The 21,533-nt window shown below is 43.9% G+C and overlaps 1 protein-coding gene across 1 annotated transcript in view; it reads left to right on the top strand.

Moving 5' to 3' along the window:
• Window positions 1–21,533, top strand: part of LOC146833841 (uncharacterized) — a 750,859-nt gene that overhangs the window by 181,110 nt on the left and 548,216 nt on the right. The window contains exon 11 of the mRNA XM_085599920.1: window positions 800–19,637. Within this exon, the coding sequence (XP_085456046.1) occupies window positions 800–19,637 (18,838 nt within the window). The remainder of the gene's footprint in view (window positions 1–799; window positions 19,638–21,533) is intronic.

Below are 21,533 nucleotides of genomic sequence, written 5' to 3'. Positions count from 1 at the left end.
TTAGGATTTCAATTTGACACCTCCCTCTCTTGTAAGACTCAAATCAATAAAGTTACCTCAGCCTGTTTCGGGAAGTTACGTATGATAAAAAAAATCATTCCCTATTTGCCATTGGATTCTCGAAAAACCGTAGTCCATGCCCTTATCACCGCACATCTAGACTATGCCAACAGTTTGTATGTAGGTGCTCCTACTTACCTTATCAACCAATTACAAAAAGTTCAGAATGCTTCTGCTAGGCTGATTTGCAATATCCCTTATCGCCACTCCATTTCTCCCCATTTGGTTACTCTTCACTGGCTCCCTGTAAAATTTCGCATCCAATTTAAAGTTTTAATTCTTGCCTTCAGAGCCCTCTCGGATCGAGGCCCCTTCTACCTTCGTCGCAGATTGCAATTTTCACATTCCTCATTAAACCTCAGGTCCAATCATCTCCGTTTAATGTGCTGCCCTCGCTTTCGTCTTACTCGTACAGGAGGCAGGTCCCTGGCAGTAGCCACCTCCAAACTATGGAATCAGCTTCCCATTGAATTAAGATTTCTGACATCAGAACCCCTATTTCGGAAAAAACTAAAAACCTGTTTTTTTTCCCGTCTCTCGATGTAATTTACCCTCCATGCACCGCCGTGATCCTTCTGTAACAATGATTTAGCGCCGGGACACCTCCGTTGGAGGTAGCTGTGCGCTCTATAAAATACTAAATAAAATAAATGAAAAGGTGTATCTCTTACTTAGACTTGAATTAAAATTAAGTCAAGGAGTAAACATTAAACTGCATTTCAAAATCCATCTCTTTCAGGAATCTTCCATTTGCCAGGCAGCCATCCATGCTGGAAAACTCACAAAGGATGGGGGAACAGTGAGAGTTGAGAAGAGGCCAGGACAAGCCAGCTACCAGGAGTCCACAAGGAATGGAGTAAAAAGCAAAACCTTTGGGACTTCCTCACAATCCTTTGTGATCACTGAATCCCCATCTATAAGTCAGGCTGTAATGATCACAGACAATAACATTCTCAGAAATCATAGCCCTAACATTCAAATCAAAGGTCTTGATACCAAAGGTCCTCACATCTCTGACAGTACGGCCCATAGCACCCAAGGCTCAAACATTTTAAACACAGTGATCAATATCTCAGGCGTTGAGATCCCTGGTATTCACATTCCAGGAATAAATCTTCCAAATGTAGAAATCCCTGGTATCCATATCCCAGGTCGCAATGTCCCAGGTTATGAGATCCCTGGTATTCATATCCCTGGTAGATATGTTCCAGGTGTTGAAATCCAAGGCATCCATATTCCAGGTCACCATACTCCTGGTGTAGAGATCCCAAGCGCTCATATCCCAGGTGCGCATGTTCCTGGTGTTGAGATACCCAGTATTCATACTCCCGGCCACAATATCTCAGGTTTTAAAATTCCTGGAATGCATATCCCGGGTCACACTCTCCCAGGTGTTGAGATCCATAAAATTCACATTCCTGGCAAAACTAATTCAGGTGTTGAGATTCAAGGTATTTCTGTCCCTGGCAAAAGTGTTCCCATCATTGAGATCCCTGGTGTTCATATACATGGTCATAATGTCTCAGGTGTTGAGATCCCTGGTATTCGCGTTCCAGGAATAAATCTTCCAAATGCAGAAATCCCTGGTATCCATATCCCAGGTCACCATGTCCCAGGATATGAGATCCCTGGTATTCATATCCCTGGTAGATATGTTCCAGGTGTTGAAATCCAAGGCATCCATATTCCAGGTCACCATGCTACCGGTGTTGAGATCCCAAGCGCTCATATCCCAGGTGTGCATGTTCCTGGTGTTGAGATACCCAGTATTCATATCCCCGGTCACAATATCTCAGGTTTTACAATTCCTGGAATGCATATCCCGGGTCACAATCTCCCAGGTGTTGAGATCCATGAAATTCACATTCCTGGTAAAAAAATTCCAGGTGTTGAGATTCAAGGTATTTCTGTCCCTGGCAAAAGTGTTCCCAGCATTGAGATCCCTGGTGTTCATATACATGGTCATAATGTCTCGGGTGTTGAGCTCCCTGGTATTCAAGTTCCAGGAATAATTCTTCCAAATGTAGAAATCCCTGGTATCCATATCCCAGGTCACAATGTCCCAGGTTATGAGATCCCTGGTATTCATATTCCTGGTAGATATGTTCCAGGTGTTGAAATCCAAGGCATCCATATTCCAGGTCACCATGCTACCGGTGTTGAAATCCCAAGCGCTCATATCCCAGGTGTGCATGCTCCTGGTGTTGAGATACCCAGTATTCATATCACCGGCCGCAATATCTCAGGTTTTACAATTCCTGGAATGCATATCCCGGGTCACAATCTCCCAGGTGTTGAGATCCATGAAATTCACGTTCCTGGCAAAAATGTTCCAGGTATTGAGATTCAAGGTATTTCTGTCCCTGGCAAAAGTGTTCCCAGCATTGAAATCCCTGGTGTTCATATACATGGTCATAATGACTCAGGTGTTGAGATCCCTGGTATTCACATTCCAGGAATAAATCTTCCAAATGCAGAAATCCCTGGTATCCATATCCCAGGTCACAATGTCCCAGGTTATGAGATCCCTGGTATTCATATTCCTGGTAGATATGTTCCAGGTGTTGAAATCCAAGGCATCCATATTCCAGGTCACCATGCTACCGGTGTTGAGATCCCAAGCGCTCATATCCCAGGTGTGCATGTTCCTGGTGTTGAGATACCCAGTATTCATATCACCGGCCACAATATCTCAGGTTTTACAATTCCTGGAATGCATATCCCGGGTCACAATCTCCCAGGTGTTGAGATCCATGAAATTCACATTCCTGGCAAAAATGTTCCAGGTATTGAGATTCAAGGTATTTCTGTCCCTGGCAAAAGTGTTCCCAGCATTGAGATACCTGGTGTTCAAATACATGGTCATAATGTCTCAGGTGTTGAGATCCCTGGTATTCACATTCCAGAAATAAATCTTCCAAATGCAGAAATCCCTGGAATCCATATCCCAGGTCACCATGTCCCAGGTTATGAGATTCCTGGTATTCATATCCCTGGTAGACATGTTCCAGATGTTGAAATCCAAGGCATCCATATTCCAGGTCACCATACTCCCGGTGGTGAGATCCCAAGCGCTCATATCGCAGGTGTGCATGTTCCTGGTGTTCAGATACCCAGTATTCATATCCCCGGCCAAAATATCTCAGGTTTTACAATTCCTGAAATGCATATCCCGGGTCACAATCTCCCGGGTGTTGAGATCCATGAAATTCACATTCCTGGTAAAAAAATTCCAGGTGTTGAGATTCAAGGTATTTCTGTCCCTGGCAAAAGTGTTCCCCGCATTGAGATCCCTGGTGTTCATATACATGGTCATAATGTCTCGGGTGTTGAGCTCCCTGGTATTCAAGTTCCAGGAATAAATCTTCCAAATGTAGAAATCCCTGGTATCCATATCCCAGGTCACAATGTCCCAGGTTATGAGATCCCTGGTATTCATATTCCTGGTAGATATGTTCCAGGTGTTGAAATCCAAGGCATCCATATTCCAGGTCAGCATGCTACCGGTGTTGAGATCCCAAGCGCTCATATCCCAGGTGTGCATGTTCCTGGTGTTGAGATACCCAGTATTCATATCACCGGCCACAATATCTCAGGTTTTACAATTCCTGAAATGCATATCCCGGGTCACAATCTCCCAGGTGTTGAGATCCATAAAATTCACATTCCTGGCAAAAATGTTCCAGGTATTGAGATTCAAGGTATTTCTGTCCCTGGCAAAAGTGTTCCCAGCATTGAGATCCCTGGTGTTCAAATACATGGTCATAATGTCTCAGGTGTTGAGATCCCTGGTATTCACATTCCAGGAATAAATCTTCCAAATGCAGAAATCCCTGGAATCCATATCCCAGGTCACCATGTCCCAGGTTATGAGATTCCTGGTATTCATATCCCTGGTAGACATGTTCCAAATGTTGAAATCCAAGGCATCCATATTCCAGGTGACCATACTCCCGGTGGTGAGATCTCAAGCGCTCATATCCCAGGTGTGCATGTTCCTGGTTTTGAGATACCCAGTATTCATATCTCCGGCCACAATATCTCAGGATTTACAATTCCTGGAATGCATATCCCGGGTCACAATATCCCAGGTGTTGAGATCCATGAAAATCACATTCCTGGCAAAACATTTCCAGGTGTTGAGATTCAAGGTATTTCTGTCCCTGGCAAAAGTGTTACCAGCATTGAGATCCCTGGTGTTCATATACATGGTCATAATGTCTCGGGTGTTGAGATCCCTGGTATTCACATTCCAGGAATAAATCTTACAAATGTAGAAATCCCTGGTATCCATATCCCAGGTCGCAATGTCCCAGGTTATGAGATCCCTGGTATTCATATCCCTGGTAGATATGTTCCAGGTGTTGAAATCCAAGGCATCCATATTCCAGGTCACCATGCTACCAGTGTTGAGATCCCAAGCGCTCATATCCCAGGTGTGCATGTTCCTGGTGTTGAGATACCCAGTATTCAGATCCCCGGCCACAATATCTCAGGTTTTACAGTTCCTGGAATGCATATCCCGGGTCACAATCTCCCAGGTGTTGAGATCCATGAAATTCACATTCCTGTCAAAACATTTCCAGGTGTTGAGATTCAAGGTATTTCTGTCCCTGGCAAAATTGTTCCCAGCATTGAGATCCCTGGTGTTCATATACATGGTCATAATGTCTCAGGTTCTGAGATCCATGGTATTCACATTCCAGGAATAAATCTTCCAAATGCAGAAATCCCTGGTATCCATATCCCAGGTCACCATGTCCCAGGATATGAGATCCCTGGTATTCATATCCCTGGTAGATATGTTCCAGTTGTTGAAATCCAAGGCATCCAAATTCCAGGTCACCATGCTACCGGTGTTGAGATCCCAAGCGCTCATATCGCAGGTGTGCATGTTCCTGGTGTTGAGATACCCAGTATTCATATCCCCGGCCACAATATCTCAGGTTTTACAATTCCTGGAATGCATATCCCAGGTCACAATCTCCCAGGTGTTGAGATCCATGAAATTCACATTCCTGGCAAAAATGTTCCAGGTATTGAGATTCAAGGTATTTCTGTCCCTGGCAAAAGTGTTCCCAGCATTGAGATCCCTGGTGTTCATATACATGGTCATAATGTCTCAGGTGTTGAGATCCCTGGTATTCACATTCCAGGAATAAATCTTCCAAATGCAGAAATCAATGGTATCCATATCCCAGGTCACCATGTCCCAGGTTATGAGATCCCTGGTATTCATATCCCTGGTAGATATGTTCCAGGTGTTGAAATCCAAGGCATTCATATTCCAGGTCACCATACTCCCGGTGGTGAGATCCCAAGCGCTCATATCCCAGGTGTGCATGTTCCTGGTGTTGAGATACCCAGTATTCATATCCCCGGCTACAATATCTCAGGTTTTACAATTCCTGGAATGCATATCCCGGGTCACAATCTCCCAGGTGTTGAGATCCATGAAATTCACATTCCTGGCGAAAATGTTCCAGGTATTGAGATTCAAGGTATTTCTGTCCCTGGCAAAAGTGTCCCCAGCATTGAGATCCCAGGTGTTCATATACATGGTCATAATGTCTCAGGTGTTGAGATCCCTGGTATTCAAATTCCAGGAAAAAATCTTCCAAATGCAGAAATCCCTGGTATCCATATCCCAGGTCACCATGTCCCTGGTTATGAGATCCCTGGTATTCATATCCCTGGTAGATATGTTCCAGGTGTTGAAATCCAAGGCATCCATATTCCAGGTCACCATGCTACCGGTGTTGAGATCCCAAGCGCTCAAATCCCAGGTGTGCATGTTCCTGGTGTTGAGATACCCAGTATTCATATCCCCGGCCAGAATATCTCAGGTTTTACCATTCCTGGAATGCATATCCTGGGTCACAATCTCCCAAGTGTTGAGATCCATGAAATTAACATTCCTGGCAAAAATGTTCCAGGTATTGAGATTCAAGGTATTTCTGTCCCTGGCAAAAGTGTCCCCAGCATTGAGATCCCAGGTGTTCATATACATGGTCACAATGTCTCAGGTGTTGAGATCCCTGGTATTCACATTCCAGGAATAAATCTTCCAAATGCAGAAATCCCTGGTATCCATATCCCAGGTCACCATGTCCCAGGATATGAGATCCATGATATTCACATTCCTGGCAAAAATGTTCCAGGTATTGAGATTCAAGGTATTTCTGTCCCTGGCAAAAGTGTTCCCAGCATTGAGATCCCTGGTGTTCATATACATGGTCATAATGTCTCGGGTGTTGAGCTCCCTGGTATTCAAGTTCCAGGAATAAATCTTCCAAATGTAGAAATCCCCGGTATCCATATCCCAGGTCACAATGTCCCAGGTTATGAGATCCCTGGTATTCATATTCCTGGTAGATATGTTCCAGGTGTTGAAATCCAAGGCATCCATATTCCAGGTCACCATGCTACCAGTGTTGAGATCCCAAGCGCTCATATCCCAGGTGTGCATGTTCCTGGTGTTGAGATACCCAGTATTCATATCCCCGGCCACAATATCTCAGGTTTTACAGTTCCTGGAATGCATATCCCGGGTCACAATCTCCCAGGTGTTGAGATCCATGAAATTCACATTCCTGGCAAAACATTTCCAGGTGTTGAGATTCAAGGTATTTCTGTCCCTGGCAAAAGTGTTCCCAGCATTGAGATCCCTGGTGTTCATATACATGGTCATAATTTCTCGGGCGTTGAGATCCCTGGTATTCACATTCCAGGAATAAATCTTCCAAATTTAGAAATCCCTGGTATCCATATCCCAGGTCGTAATGTCCCAGGTTATGAGATCCCTGGTATTCATATCCCTGGTAGATATGTTCCAGGCGTTGAAATCCAAGGCATCCATATTCCAGGTCACCATGCTACCGGTGTGGAGATCCCAAGCGCTCATATCCCAGGTGTGCATGTTCCTGGTGTTGAGATACCCAGTTTTCATATCTCCGCCCACAATATCTCAGGTTTTACAATTCCTGGAATGCATATCGGGGGTCACAATCTCCCAGGTGTTGAGATCCATGAAATTCACATTCCTGGCAAAAATGTTGCAGGTATTGAGATTCAAGGTATTTCTGTCCCTGGCAAAAGTATCCCCAGCATTGAGATCCCTGGTGTTCATATACATGCTCATAATGTCTCGGGTGTTGAGATCCCTGGTATTCACATTCCAGGAATAAATATTCCAAATGTAGAAATCCCTGGTACCCATATCCCAGGTCGCAAAGTCCCAGGTTATGAGATCCCTGGTATTCATATCCCTGGTAGATATGTTCCAGGTGTTGAAATCCAAGGCATCCATATTCCAGGTCACCATACTCCCGGTGGTGAGATCCCAAGTGCTCATATCCCAGGTGTGCATGTTCCTGGTGTTGAGATACCAAGTATTCATATCCCCGGCCACCATATCTCAGGTTTTACAATTCCTGGAATGCATATCCTGGGTCACAATCTCCCAGGTGTTGAGATCCATGAAATTCACATTCCTGTCAAAAATGTTCCAGGTATTGAGATTCAAGGTATTTCTGTCCCTGGCAAAAGTGTCCCCAGCATTGAGATCCCAGGTGTTCATATACATGCTCATAATGTCTCAGGTGTTGAGATCCCTGGTATTCACATGCCAGGAATAAATCTTCCAAATGCAGAAATCCCTGGTATCCATATCCCAGGTCACCATGTCCCAGGATATGAGATCCCTGGTATTCATATCCCTGGTAGATATGTTCCAGGTGTTGAAATCCAAGGCATCCATATTCCAGGTCACCATGCTACCGGTGTTGAGATCCCAAGCGCTCATATCCCAGGTGTGCATGTTCCTGGTGTTGAGATACCCAGTATTCATATCCCCGGCCACAATATCTCAGGTTTTACAATTCCTGGAATGCATATCCCGGGTCACAATCTCCCAGGTGTTGAGATCCATGAAATTCACATTCCTGGCAAAAATGTTCCAGGTATTGAGATTCAAGGTATTTCTGTCCCTGGCAAAAGTGTCCCCAGCATTTATATCCCAGGTGTTCATATACATGGTCATAATGTCTCAGGTGTTGAGATCCCTGGTATTCACATTCCAGGAAAAAATCTTCCAAAGGCAGAAATCCCTGGTATCCATATCCCAGGTCACGATGTCCCTGGTTATGAGATCCCTGGTATTCATATCCCTGGTAGATATGTTCCAGGTGTTGAAATCCAAGGCATCCACATTCCAGGTCACCATGCTACCGGTTTTGAGATCCCAAGCGCTCATATCCCAGGTGTGCATGTTCCTGGTGTTGAGATACCCAGTATTCATACTCCCGGCCACAATATCTCAGGTTTTAAAATTCCTGGAATGCATATCCCGGGTCACACTCTCCCAGGTGTTGAGATCCATAAAATTCACATTCCTGGCAAAACTAATTCAGGTGTTGAGATTCAAGGTATTTCTGTCCCTGGCAAAAGTGTTCCCAGCATTGAGATCCCTGGTGTTCATATACATGGTCATAATGTCTCGGGTGTTGAGATCCCTGGTATTCACATTCCAGGAATAAATCTTCCAAATGTAGAAATCCCTGGTATCCATATCCCAGGTCGCAATGTCCCAGGTTATGAGATCCCCGGTATTCATATCCCTGGTAGATATGTTCCAGGCGTTGAAATCCAAGGCATCCATATTCAAGGTCACCATGCTACCGGTGTTGAGATCCCAAGCGCTCATATCCCAGGTGTGCATGTTCCTGGTGTTGAGATACCCAGTATTCATATCTCCGGCCACAATATCTCAGGTTTTACAATTCCTGGAATGCATATCCCGGGTCACAATGTCCCAAGTGTTGAGATCCATGAAATTAACATTCCTGGCAAAAATGTTCCAGGTATTGAGATTCAAGGTATTTCTGTCCCTGGCAAAAGTGTCCCCAGCATTGAGATCCCAGGTGTTCATATACATGGTCATAATGTCTCAGGTGTTGAGATCCCTGGTATTCACATTCCAGGAATAAATCTTCCAAATGCAGAAATCCCTGGTATCCATATCCCAGGTCACCATGTCCCAGGATATGAGATCCCTGGTATTCATATCCCTGGTAGATATGTTCCAGGTGTTGAAATCCAAGGCATCCAAATTCCAGGTCACCATGCCACCGGTGTTGAGATCCCAAGCGCTCATATCCCAGGTGTGCATGTTCCTGGTGTTGAGATACCCAGTATTCATATCCCCGGCCACAATATCTCAGGTTTTACAATTCCTGGAATGCATATCCCAGGTCACAATCTCCCAGGTGTTGAGATCCATGAAATTCACATTCCTGGCAAAAATGTTCCAGGTATTGAGATTCAAGGTATTTCTGTCCCTAGCAAAAGTGTTCCCAGCATTGAGATCCCTGGTGTTCATATACATGGTCATAATGGCTCAGGTGTTGAGATCCCTGGTATTCACATTCCAGGAATAAATCTTCCAAATGCAGAAATCCCTGGTATCCATATCCCAGGTCAGCATGTCCCAGGTTATGAGATCCGTGGTATTCATATCCATGGTAGATATGTTCCAGGTGTTGAAATCCAAGGCATCCATATTCCAGGTCACCATACTCCCGGTGGTGAGATCCCAAGCGCTCATATCCCAGGTGTGCATGTTCCTGGTGTTGAGATACCCAGTATTCATATCCCCGGCCACAATATCTCAGGTTTTACAATTCCTGGAATGCATATCCCAGGTCACAATCTCCCAGGTGTTGAGATCCATGAAATTCACATTCCTGGCAAAAATGTTCCAGGTATTGAGATTCAAGGTATTTCTGTCCCTGGCAAAAGTGTTCCCAGCATTGAGATCCCTGGTGTTCATATACATGGTCATAATGTCTCAGGTGTTGAGATCCCTGGTATTCACATTCCAGGAATAAATCTTCCAAATGCAGAAATCCCTGGTATCCATATCCCAGGTCACCATGTCCCAGGTTATGAGATCCCTGGTATTCATATCCCTGGTAGATATGTTCCAGGCGTTGAAATCCAAGGCATCCATATTCCAGGTCACCATGCTACCGGTGTTGAGATCCCAAGCGCTCATATCCCAGGTGTGCATGTTCCTGGTGTTGAGATACCCAGTATTCATATCTCCGGCCACAATATCTCAGGTTTTACAATTCCTGGAATGCATATCCCGGGTCACAATGTCCCAAGTGTTGAGATCCATGAAATTAACATTCCTGGCAAAAATGTTCCAGGTATTGAGATTCAAGGTATTTCTGTCCCTGGAAAAAGTGTCCCCAGCATTGAGATCCCAGGTGTTCATATACATGGTCATAATGTCTCAGGTGTTGAGATCCCTGGTATTCACATTCCAGGAAAAAATCTTCCAAAGGCAGAAATCCCTGGTATCCATATCCCAGGTCACGATGTCCCTGGTTATGAGATCCCTGGTATTCATATCCCTGGTAGATATGTTCCAGGTGTTGAAATCCAAGGCATCCATATTCCAGGTCACCATGCTACCGGTGTTGAGATCCCAAGCGCTCATATCCCAGGTGTGCATGTTCCTGCTGTTGAGATACCCAGTATTCATATCCCCGGCCACAATATCTCAGGTTTTACAATTCCTGGAATGCATATCCCGGGTCACAATCTCCCAGGTGTTGATATCCATGAAATTCACATTCCTGGCAAAAAAATTCCAGGTGTTGAGATTCAAGGTATTTCTGTCCCTGGCAAAAGTGTTCCCAGCATTGAGATCCCTGGTGTTCATATACATGGTCATAATGTCTCGGGTGTTGATATCCCTGGCATTCACATTCCAGGAATAAATCTTCCAAATGTAGAAATCCCTGGTATCCATATCCCAGGTCGCAATGTCCCAGGTTATGAGATCCCTGGTATTCATATCCCTGGTAGATATGTTCCAGGTGTTGAAATCCAAGGCATCCATATTCCAGGTCACCATACTCCCGGTGTTGAGATCCCAAGCGCTCATATCCCAGGTGTGCATGTTCCTGGTGTTGAGATACCCAGTATTCATATCCCTGGCCACAATATCTCAGGTTTTACAATTCCTGGAATGCATATCCCGGGTCACAATCTCCCAGGTGTTGAGATCCATGAAATTCACATTCCTGGCAAAAAAATTCCAGGTGTTGAGATTCAAGGTATTTCTGTCCCTGGCAAAAGTGTTCCCAGCATTGAGATCCCTGGTGTTCATATACATGGTCATAATGGCTCAGGTGTTGAGATCCCTGGTATTCACATTCCAGGAATAAATCTTCCAAATGCAGAAATCCCTGGTATCCATATCCCAGGTCAGCATGTCCCAGGTTATGAGATCCCTGGTATTCATATCCCTGGTAGATATGTTCCAGGCGTTGAAATCCAAGGCATCCATATTCCAGGTCACCATGCTACCGGTGTTGAGATCCCAAGCGCTCATATCCCAGGTGTGCATGTTCCTGGTGTTGAGATACCCAGTATTCATATCTCCGGCCACAATATCTCAGGTTTTACAATTCCTGGAATGCATATCCCGGGTCACAATGTCCCAAGTGTTGAGATCCATGAAATTAACATTCCTGGCAAAAATGTTCCAGGTATTGAGATTCAAGGTATTTCTGTCCCTGGAAAAAGTGTCCCCAGCATTGAGATCCCAGGTGTTCATATACATGGTCATAATGTCTCCGGTGTTGAGATCCCTGGTATTCACATTCCAGGAATAAATCTTCCAAATGCAGAAATCCCTGGTATCCATATCCCAGGTCACCATGTTCCAGGATATGAGATCCCTGGAATTCATATCCCTGGTAGATATGTTCCAGGTGTTGAAATCCAAGGCATCCATATTCCAGGTCACCATACTCCCGGTGTTGAGATCCCAAGCGCTCATATCCCAGGTGTGCATGTTCCTGGTGTTGAGATACCCAGTATTCATATCCCAGGCCACAATATCTCAGGTTTTACAATTCCTGGAATGCATATCCCGGGTCACAATCTCCCAGGTGTTGAGATCCATGAAATTAACATTCCTGGCAAAAATGTTCCAGGTATTGAGATTCAAGGTATTTCTGTCCCTGGCAAAAGTGTTCCCAGCATTGAGATCCCTGGTGTTCATATACATGGTCATAATGGCTCAGGTGTTGAGATCCCTGGTATTCACATTCCAGGAATAAATCTTCCAAATGCAGAAATCCCTGGTATCCATATCCCAGGTCAGCATGTCCCAGGTTATGAGATCCCTGGTATTCATATCCCTGGTAGATATGTTCCAGGTGTTGAAATCCAAGGCATCCATATTCCAGGTCACCATACTCCCGGTGGTGAGATCCCAAGCGCTCATATCCCAGGTGTGCATGTTCCTGGTGTTGAGATACCCAGTATTCATATCCCCGGCCACAATATCTCAGGTTTTACAATTCCTGGAATGCATATCCCAGGTCACAATCTCCCAGGTGTTGAGATCCATGAAATTCACATTCCTGGCAAAAATGTTCCAGGTATTGAGATTCAAGGTATTTCTGTCCCTGGCAAAAGTGTTCCCAGCATTGAGATCCCTGGTGTTCATATACATGGTCATAATGTCTCAGGTGTTGAGATCCCTGGTATTCACATTCCAGGAATAAATCTTCCAAATGCAGAAATCCCTGGTATCCATATCCCAGGTCACCATGTCCCAGGTTATGAGATCCCTGGTATTCATATCCCTGGTAGATATGTTCCAGGTGTTGAAATCCAAGTCATCCATATTCCAGGTCACCATACTCCCGGTGGTGAGATCCCAAGCGCTCATATCCCAGGTGTGCATGTTCCTGGTGTTGAGATACCCAGTATTCATATCCCCGGCCACAATATCTCAGGTTTTACAATTCCTGGAATGCATATCCCAGGTCACAATCTCCCAGGTGTTGAGATCCATGAAATTCACATTCCTGGCAAAAATGTTCCAGGTATTGAGATTCAAGGTATTTCTGTCCCTGGCAAAAGTGTTCCCAGCATTGAGATCCCTGGTGTTCATATACATGGTCATAATGTCTCAGATGTTGAGATCCCTGGTATTCACATACCAGGAATAAATCTTCCAAATGCAGAAATCCTTGGTATCCATATCCCAGGTCACCATGTCCCAGGTTATGAGATCCCTGGTATTCATATTCCTGGTAGATATGTTCCAGGCGTTGAAATCCAAGGCATCCACATTCCAGGTCACCATGCTACCGGTGTTGAGATCCCAAGCGCTCATATCCCAGGTGTGCATGTTCCTGGTGTTGAGATACCCAGTACTCATATCTCCGGCCACAATATCTCAGGTTTTACAATTCCTGGAATGCATATCCCGGGTCACAATGTCCCAAGTGTTGAGATCCATGAAATTAACATTCCTGGCAAAAATGTTCCAGGTATTGAGATTCAAGGTATTTCTGTCCCTGGAAAAGGTGTCCCAAGCATTGAGATCCCAGGTGTTCATATATATGGTCATAATGTCTCAGGTGTTGAGATCCCTGGTATTCACATTCCAGGAATAAATCTTCCAAATGCAGAAATCCCTGGTATCCATATCCCAGGTCACCATGTCCCAGGATATGAGATCCCTGGTATTCATATCCCTGGTAGATATGTTCCAGGTGTTGAAATCCAAGGCATCCATATTCCAGGTCACCATACTCCCGGTGTTGAGATCCCAAGCGCTCATATCCCAGGTGTGCATGTTCCTGGTGTTGAGATACCCAGTATTCATATCCCAGGCCACAATATCTCAGGTTTTACAATTCCTGGAATGCATATCCCGGGTCACAATCTCCCAGGTGTTGATATCCATGAAATTCACATTCCTGGCAAAAAAATTCCAGGTGTTGAGATTCAAGGTATTTCTGTCCCTGGCAAAAGTGTTCCCAGCATTGAGATCCCTGGTGTTCATATACATGGTCATAATGTCTCGGGTGTTGATATCCCTGGTATTCACATTCCAGGAATAAATCTTCCAAATGTAGAAATCCCTGGTATCCATATCCCAGGTCGCAATGTCCCAGGTTATGAGATCCCTGGTATTCATATCCCTGGTAGATATGTTCCAGGTGTTGAAATCCAAGGCATCCATATTCCAGGTCACCATACTCCCGGTGTTGAGATCCCAAGCGCTCATATCCCAGGTGTGCATGTTCCTGGTGTTGAGATACCCAGTATTCATATCCCAGGCCACAATATCTCAGGTTTTACAATTCCTGGAATGAATATCCCAGGTCACAATCTCCCAGGTGTTGAGATCCATGAAATTCACATTCCTGGCAAAAATGTTCCAGGTATTGAGATTCAAGGTATTTCTGTCCCTGGCAAAAGTGTTCCCAGCATTGAGATCCCTGGTGTTCATATACATGGTCATAATGGCTCAGGTGTTGAGATCCCTGGTATTCACATTCCAGGAATAAATCTTCCAAATGCAGAAATCCCTGGTATCCATATCCCAGGTCAGCATGTCCCAGGTTATGAGATCCCTGGTATTCATATCCCTGGTAGATATGTTCCAGGTGTTGAAATCCAAGGCATCCATATTCCAGGTCACCATACTCCCGGTGGTGAGATCCCAAGCGCTCATATCCCAGGTGTGCATGTTCCTGGTGTTGAGATACCCAGTATTCATATCCCCGGCCACAATATCTCAGGTTTTACAATTCCTGGAATGCATATCCCAGGTCACAATCTCCCAGGTGTTGAGATCCATGAAATTCACATTCCTGGCAAAAATGTTCCAGGTATTGAGATTCAAGGTATTTCTGTCCCTGGCAAAAGTGTTCCCAGCATTGAGATCCCTGGTGTTCATATACATGGTCATAATGTCTCAGGTGTTGAGATCCCTGGTATTCACATTCCAGGAATAAATCTTCCAAATGCAGAAATCCCTGGTATCCATATCCCAGGTCACCATGTCCCAGGTTATGAGATCCCTGGTATTCATATCCCTGGTAGATATGTTCCAGGTGTTGAAATCCAAGTCATCCATATTCCAGGTCACCATACTCCCGGTGGTGAGATCCCAAGCGCTCATATCCCAGGTGTGCATGTTCCTGGTGTTGAGATACCCAGTATTCATATCCCCGGCCACAATATCTCAGGTTTTACAATTCCTGGAATGCATATCCCAGGTCACAATCTCCCAGGTGTTGAGATCCATGAAATTCACATTCCTGGCAAAAATGTTCCAGGTATTGAGATTCAAGGTATTTCTGTCCCTGGCAAAAGTGTTCCCAGCATTGAGATCCCTGGTGTTCATATACATGGTCATAATGTCTCAGATGTTGAGATCCCTGGTATTCACATACCAGGAATAAATTTTCCAAATGCAGAAATCCTTGGTATCCATATCCCAGGTCACCATGTCCCAGGTTATGAGATCCCTGGTATTCATATTCCTGGTAGATATGTTCCAGGCGTTGAAATCCAAGGCATCCACATTCCAGGTCACCATGCTACCGGTGTTGAGATCCCAAGCGCTCATATCCCAGGTGTGCATGTTCCTGGTGTTGAGATACCCAGTACTCATATCTCCGGCCACAATATCTCAGGTTTTACAATTCCTGGAATGCATATCCCGGGTCACAATGTCCCAAGTGTTGAGATCCATGAAATTAACATTCCTGGCAAAAATGTTCCAGGTATTGAGATTCAAGGTATTTCTGTCCCTGGAAAAGGTGTCCCAAGCATTGAGATCCCAGGTGTTCATATATATGGTCATAATGTCTCAGGTGTTGAGATCCCTGGTATTCACATTCCAGGAATAAATCTTCCAAATGCAGAAATCCCTGGTATCCATATCCCAGGTCACCATGTCCCAGGATATGAGATCCCTGGTATTCATATCCCTGGTAGATATGTTCCAGGTGTTGAAATCCAAGGCATCCATATTCCAGGTCACCATACTCCCGGTGTTGAGATCCCAAGCGCTCATATCCCAGGTGTGCATGTTCCTGGTGTTGAGATACCCAGTATTCATATCCCAGGCCACAATATCTCAGGTTTTACAATTCCTGGAATGCATATCCCGGGTCACAATCTCCCAGGTGTTGAGATCCATGAAATTCACATTCCTGGCAAAAAATTTCCAGGTGTTGAGATTCAAGGTATTTCTGTCCCTGGCAAAAGTGTTCCCAGCATTGAGATCCCTGGTGTTCATATACATGGTCATAATGTCTCGGGTGTTGAGATCCCTGGTATTCACATTCCAGGAATAAATCTTCCAAATGTAGAAATCCCTGGTATCCATATCCCAGGTCGCAATGTCCCAGGTTATGAGATCCCCGGTATTCATATCCCTGGTAGATATGTTTCAGGCGTTGAAATCCAAGGCATCCATATTCCAGGTCACCATGCTACCGGTGTTAAGATCCCAAGCGCTCATATCCCAGGTGTGCATGTTCCTGGTGTTGAGATACCCAGTATTCATATCCCAGGCCACAATATCTCAGGTTTTACAATTCCTGGAATGCATATCCCGGGTCACAATCTCCCAGGTGTTGAGATCCATGAAATTCACATTCCTGGCAAAAAATTTCCAGGTGTTGAGATTCAAGGTATTTCTGTCCCTGGCAAAAGTGTTCCCAGCATTGAGATCCCTGGTGTTCATATACATGGTCATAATGTCTCGGGTGTTGAGATCCCTGGTATTCACATTCCAGGAATAAATCTTCCAAATGTAGAAATCCCTGGTATCCATATCCCAGGTCGCAATGTCCCAGGTTATGAGATCCCCGGTATTCATATCCCTGGTAGATATGTTCCAGGCGTTGAAATCCAAGGCATCCATATTCCAGGTCACCATGCTACCGGTGTTGAGATCCCAAGCGCTCATATCCCAGGTGTGCATGTTCCTGGTGTTGAGATACCCAGTATTCATATCTCCGGCCACAATATCTCAGGTTTTACAATTCCTGGAATGCATATCCCGGGTCACAATGTCCCAAGTGTTGAGATCCATGAAATTAACATTCCTGGCAAAAATGTTCCAGGTATTGAGATTCAAGGTATTTCTGTCCCTGGCAAAAGTGTCCCCAGCATTGAGATCCCAGGTGTTCATATACATGGTCATAATGTCTCAGGTGTTGAGATCCCTGGTATTCACATTCCAGGAATAAATCTTCCAAATGCAGAAATCCCTGGTATTCATATCCCAGGTCACCATGTCCCAGGATATGAGATCCCTGGTATTCATATCCCTGGTAGATATGTTCCAGGTGTTGAAATCCAAGGCATCCAAATTCCAGGTCACCATGCCACCGGTGTTGAGATCCCAAGCGCTCATATCCCAGGTGTGCATGTTCCTGGTGTTGAGATACCCAGTATTCATATCCCCGGCCACAATATCTCAGGTTTTACAATTCCTGGAATGCATATCCCAGGTCACAATCTCCCAGGTGTTGAGATCCATGAAATTCACATTCCTGGCAAAAATGTTCCAGGTATTGAGATTCAAGGTATTTCTGTCCCTGGCAAAAGTGTTCCCAGCATTGAGATCCCTGGTGTTCATATACATGGTCATATTGGCTCAGGTGTTGAGATCCCTGGTATTCACATTCCAGGAATAAATCTTCCAAATGCAGAAATCCCTGGTATCCATATCCCAGGTCAGCATGTCCCAGGTTATGAGATCCCTGGTATTCATATCCCTGGTAGATATGTTCCAGGTGTTGAAATCCAAGGCATCCATATTCCAGGTCACCATACTCCCGGTGGTGAGATCCCAAGCGCTCATATCCCAGGTGTGCATGCTCCTGGTGTTGAGATACCCAGTATTCATATCCCCGGCCACAATATCTCAGGTTTTACAATTCCTGGAATGCATATCCCAGGTCACAATCTCCCAGGTGTTGAGATCCATGAAATTCACATTCCTGGCAAAAATGTTCCAGGTATTGAGTTTCAAGGTATTTCTGTCCCTGGCAAAAGTGTCCCTAGCATTGAGATCCCAGGTGTTCATATACATGGTCATAATGTCTCGGGTGTTGAGATCCCTGGTATTCACATTCCAGGAATAAATCTTCCAAATGTAGAAATCCCTGGTATCCATATCCCAGGTCGCAATGTCCCAGGTTATGAGATCCCTGGTATTCATATCCCTGGTAGATATGTTCCAGGCGTTGAAATCCAAGGCATCCATATTCCAGGTCATCATGCTACCGGTGTTGAGATCCCAAGCGCTCATATCCCAGGTGTGCATGTTCCTGGTGTTGAGATACCCAGTATTCATATCTCCGGCCACAATATCTCAGGTTTTGCAATTCCTGGAATGCATATCCCGGGTCACAATGTCCCAAGTGTTGAGATCCATGAAATTAACATTCCTGGCAAAAATGTTGCAGGTATTGAGATTCAAGGTATTTCTGTCCCTGGCAAAAGTGTCCCCAGCATTGAGATCCCTGGTGTTCATATACATGGTCATAAGGTCTCGGGTGTTGAGATCCCTGGTATTCACATTCCAGGAATAAATCTTCCAAATGTAGAAATCCCTGGTATCCATATCCCAGGTCGCAAAGTCCCAGGTTATGAGATCCCTGGTATTCATATCCCTGGTAGATATGTTCCAGGTGTTGAAATCCAAGGCATCCATATTCCAGGTCACCATACTCCCGGTGGTGAGATCCCAAGTGCTCATATCCCAGGTGTGCATGTTCCTGGTGTTGAGATACCCAGTATTCATATCCCCGGCCACAATATCTCAGGTTTTACAATTCCTGGAATGCATATCCCGGGTCACAATGTCCCAAGTGTTGAGATCCATGAAATTAACATTCCTGGCAAAAAATTTCCAGGTATTGAGATTCAAGGTATTTCTGTCCCTGGCAAAAGTGTCCCCAGCATTGAGATCCCAGGTGTTCATATACATGGTCATAATGTCTCAGGTGTTGAGATCCCTGGTATTCACATTCCAGGAATAAATCTTCCAAATGCAGAAATCCCTGGTATCCATATCCCAGGTCACCATGTGCCAGGTTATGAGATCCCTGGTATTCATATCCCTGGTAGATATGTTCCAGGTGTTGAAATCCAAGGCATCCATATTCCAGGTCACCATACTCATATCCCAGGTGTGCATGTTCCTGGTGTTGAGATACCCAGTATTCATATCCCCGGCCACAATATCTCAGGTTTTACAATTCCTGGAATGCATATCCCAGGTCACATTCTCCCAGGTGTTGAGATCCATGAAATTCACATTCCTGGCAAAAATGTTCCAGGTGTTGAAATTCAAGGTATTTCTATCCCTGACAAAATATTTCCCAGCATTGAGATCCCTGGTATCCATATCTCTGGTCACAATATCACTTTTGGTGTTAATAAACCTAGTGGTGAAAGAATAGACATTTCAATACCAGGTATTCCTTTGCATAGAATTCCTTCACACATCCCTGATTTTCCAAACCTTAAAGTTGAACTAGAGAATAATCATGCACCTCGTAGTGAGGTTCCTAGGACACCCGACACTGGTATCTCTAGGACTAATAAAACTGCTTTAAACATTCTTGGAATTAATCTCACTGGCACTAAGGATACCATCACAGAGGTCCACAGTACAGAACCTCCTGGTGGACACAACACTGATCTTCGCAAGCACATCTCTGCAATAGGTAATTTAATTTGAAATGTGTATTTCTATGCATTTTTTATGTTCATTTGTGACTGATAGCAGATAAATGGTATTAAAAGCATATTATTGTGAAAGTGTGATTTTGAAAGTATAATTGTGAGAGAACGATAAAAACGTGTGGGATGATAAAGATGATTGCTATTAAATTTACTTAAGTGAATGATAGTTGATTTTAAGACATTACTCATACTAGTAAATTATGTTTAGGCACAGCATGATTTTGCATTACTCAATGTTATTAATAGCTCACCACCATTATGTTTGTTTTGATGGAAAGCCTCATACAACATACATCATGAAGAAAGGCTTAACAAATATATGGTGCAAATACATTAATACATAAAACTATTTATAAATATTATTCATAATGAAAGTAGATGAAATCTGACATAATGTAACATCAAACTTTACAGCTTATTGTTTTGATAAAAGATCCAGTAGGAAAAACAGAGTGAATATTTTCAAACAGCTAATTTCATCAATTTCTCATTTCAAATATTACAGGAACCTCTATTTGTCTTAGATATTAGGGGAGTCTGTGTTCATTCTGTATACACTAATATCCATTTGTCATAATGATTGTAGCGACAATTGTCATTTTGAAGAAGTAAAATAGAGACAGTTAAAGCATGTTTATTTCAATTTCCACCTGGCCTTCACAAAATTAGCTATATGGAGGAATTTGTTCATGGTTCTTCAATTTAGGGCTGGCACTAGGATTGGTAACATTTGTAGGTAGCATCTGTGGGACATAACCTTGGAAACTGGTCAAATATTTCTCAAAGCCCTACTTGAATGTCAAATACCCCGCAAGAGGGATCTTTGTCGGAGATCTTTTCTTGTATCAGCTGTGACGGTGCATGGGGGTGTGTGGGGTATAATGTGTAAGGTGGAGAATGTGATCTTAAAATTACATAAAGGTGATCAAATTTTATTCAGGGACCCTTCTGTAAGTTTAAAAGCTAATACGTGGTTGTATGCGCACGGTTGTGATAGTTACTATTCAGTGAGTGTGTTGTAGTGAACTATCGTGGTTTCACTATTCAGGTCGACATGTTTCACGCTATGTTGGGACAGTACTAGATCCCCATCATGTCTTCAGGACCAAAACATATTTTCACTACACCTGAATTAGGGTGGGCATCTAGAATCTTATTATACTCAATCCCTGGTAGTGATACAATAGATCCTAGGTATCTATGTCATGCTCTCTCCAGTACGAATCCATAAATCAACCCCTACTCATAATTCATAAAGTGCCCTAGGTCAAGGCAGGGGACTGCAAGATTATTGTGGTTTAGTTCCATGCGTGGTCAGCAGCCTGCCACGTACCTCTCGCCCTGCCTGCCTGTAGATGTCGACTTTAGAATATTGTGCGGCACTAATATTATAAACAGAATATGGAGGGACAAAATATCGAAAGTTAGGTACAGATAGATTTCAATACCTAATTCCACAGATATGTACCATGATGGTATATATCTTCAAAGTTAAATATTTGGAGTTACGAATAGTACCTTTATACTTACCTGTATGCATTTACATTTAAATATATTGTCCTTCAATATTTTGTCTACAATATTTGTGTGTCACAATATTTTTGTATTAGATATTCCAGAGTGTAGCCCAAATATGTTCTGCATGAAACAAGTAAGCCAACATTGAAAAGAAATGTTCTCAGTCCTGTCTATAAATGGCAAGCTGACAGTTCCCTAAAGATCTGGCTCATTTTCTGACCTGTGACTATGTGGTCTAATAGACTTAGAGGGCTGAAGAGAAATGTCTGCCACCAAATTCAAAGCAGTCTCATTTGGGTAACAGTCAACTAGGTAAAATAAGAAACTCTCTATATACCCCCCCCCCCCCACCAAGAGAA

This window comes from Triturus cristatus, chromosome 4_2, assembly GCF_964204655.1.
Source record: "Triturus cristatus chromosome 4_2, aTriCri1.1, whole genome shotgun sequence".
Taxonomy (NCBI): domain Eukaryota; kingdom Metazoa; phylum Chordata; class Amphibia; order Caudata; family Salamandridae; genus Triturus; species Triturus cristatus.
Note: the sequence above shows the minus strand (reverse complement) of the source record. Positions and strands in the feature narration are given on the sequence as shown.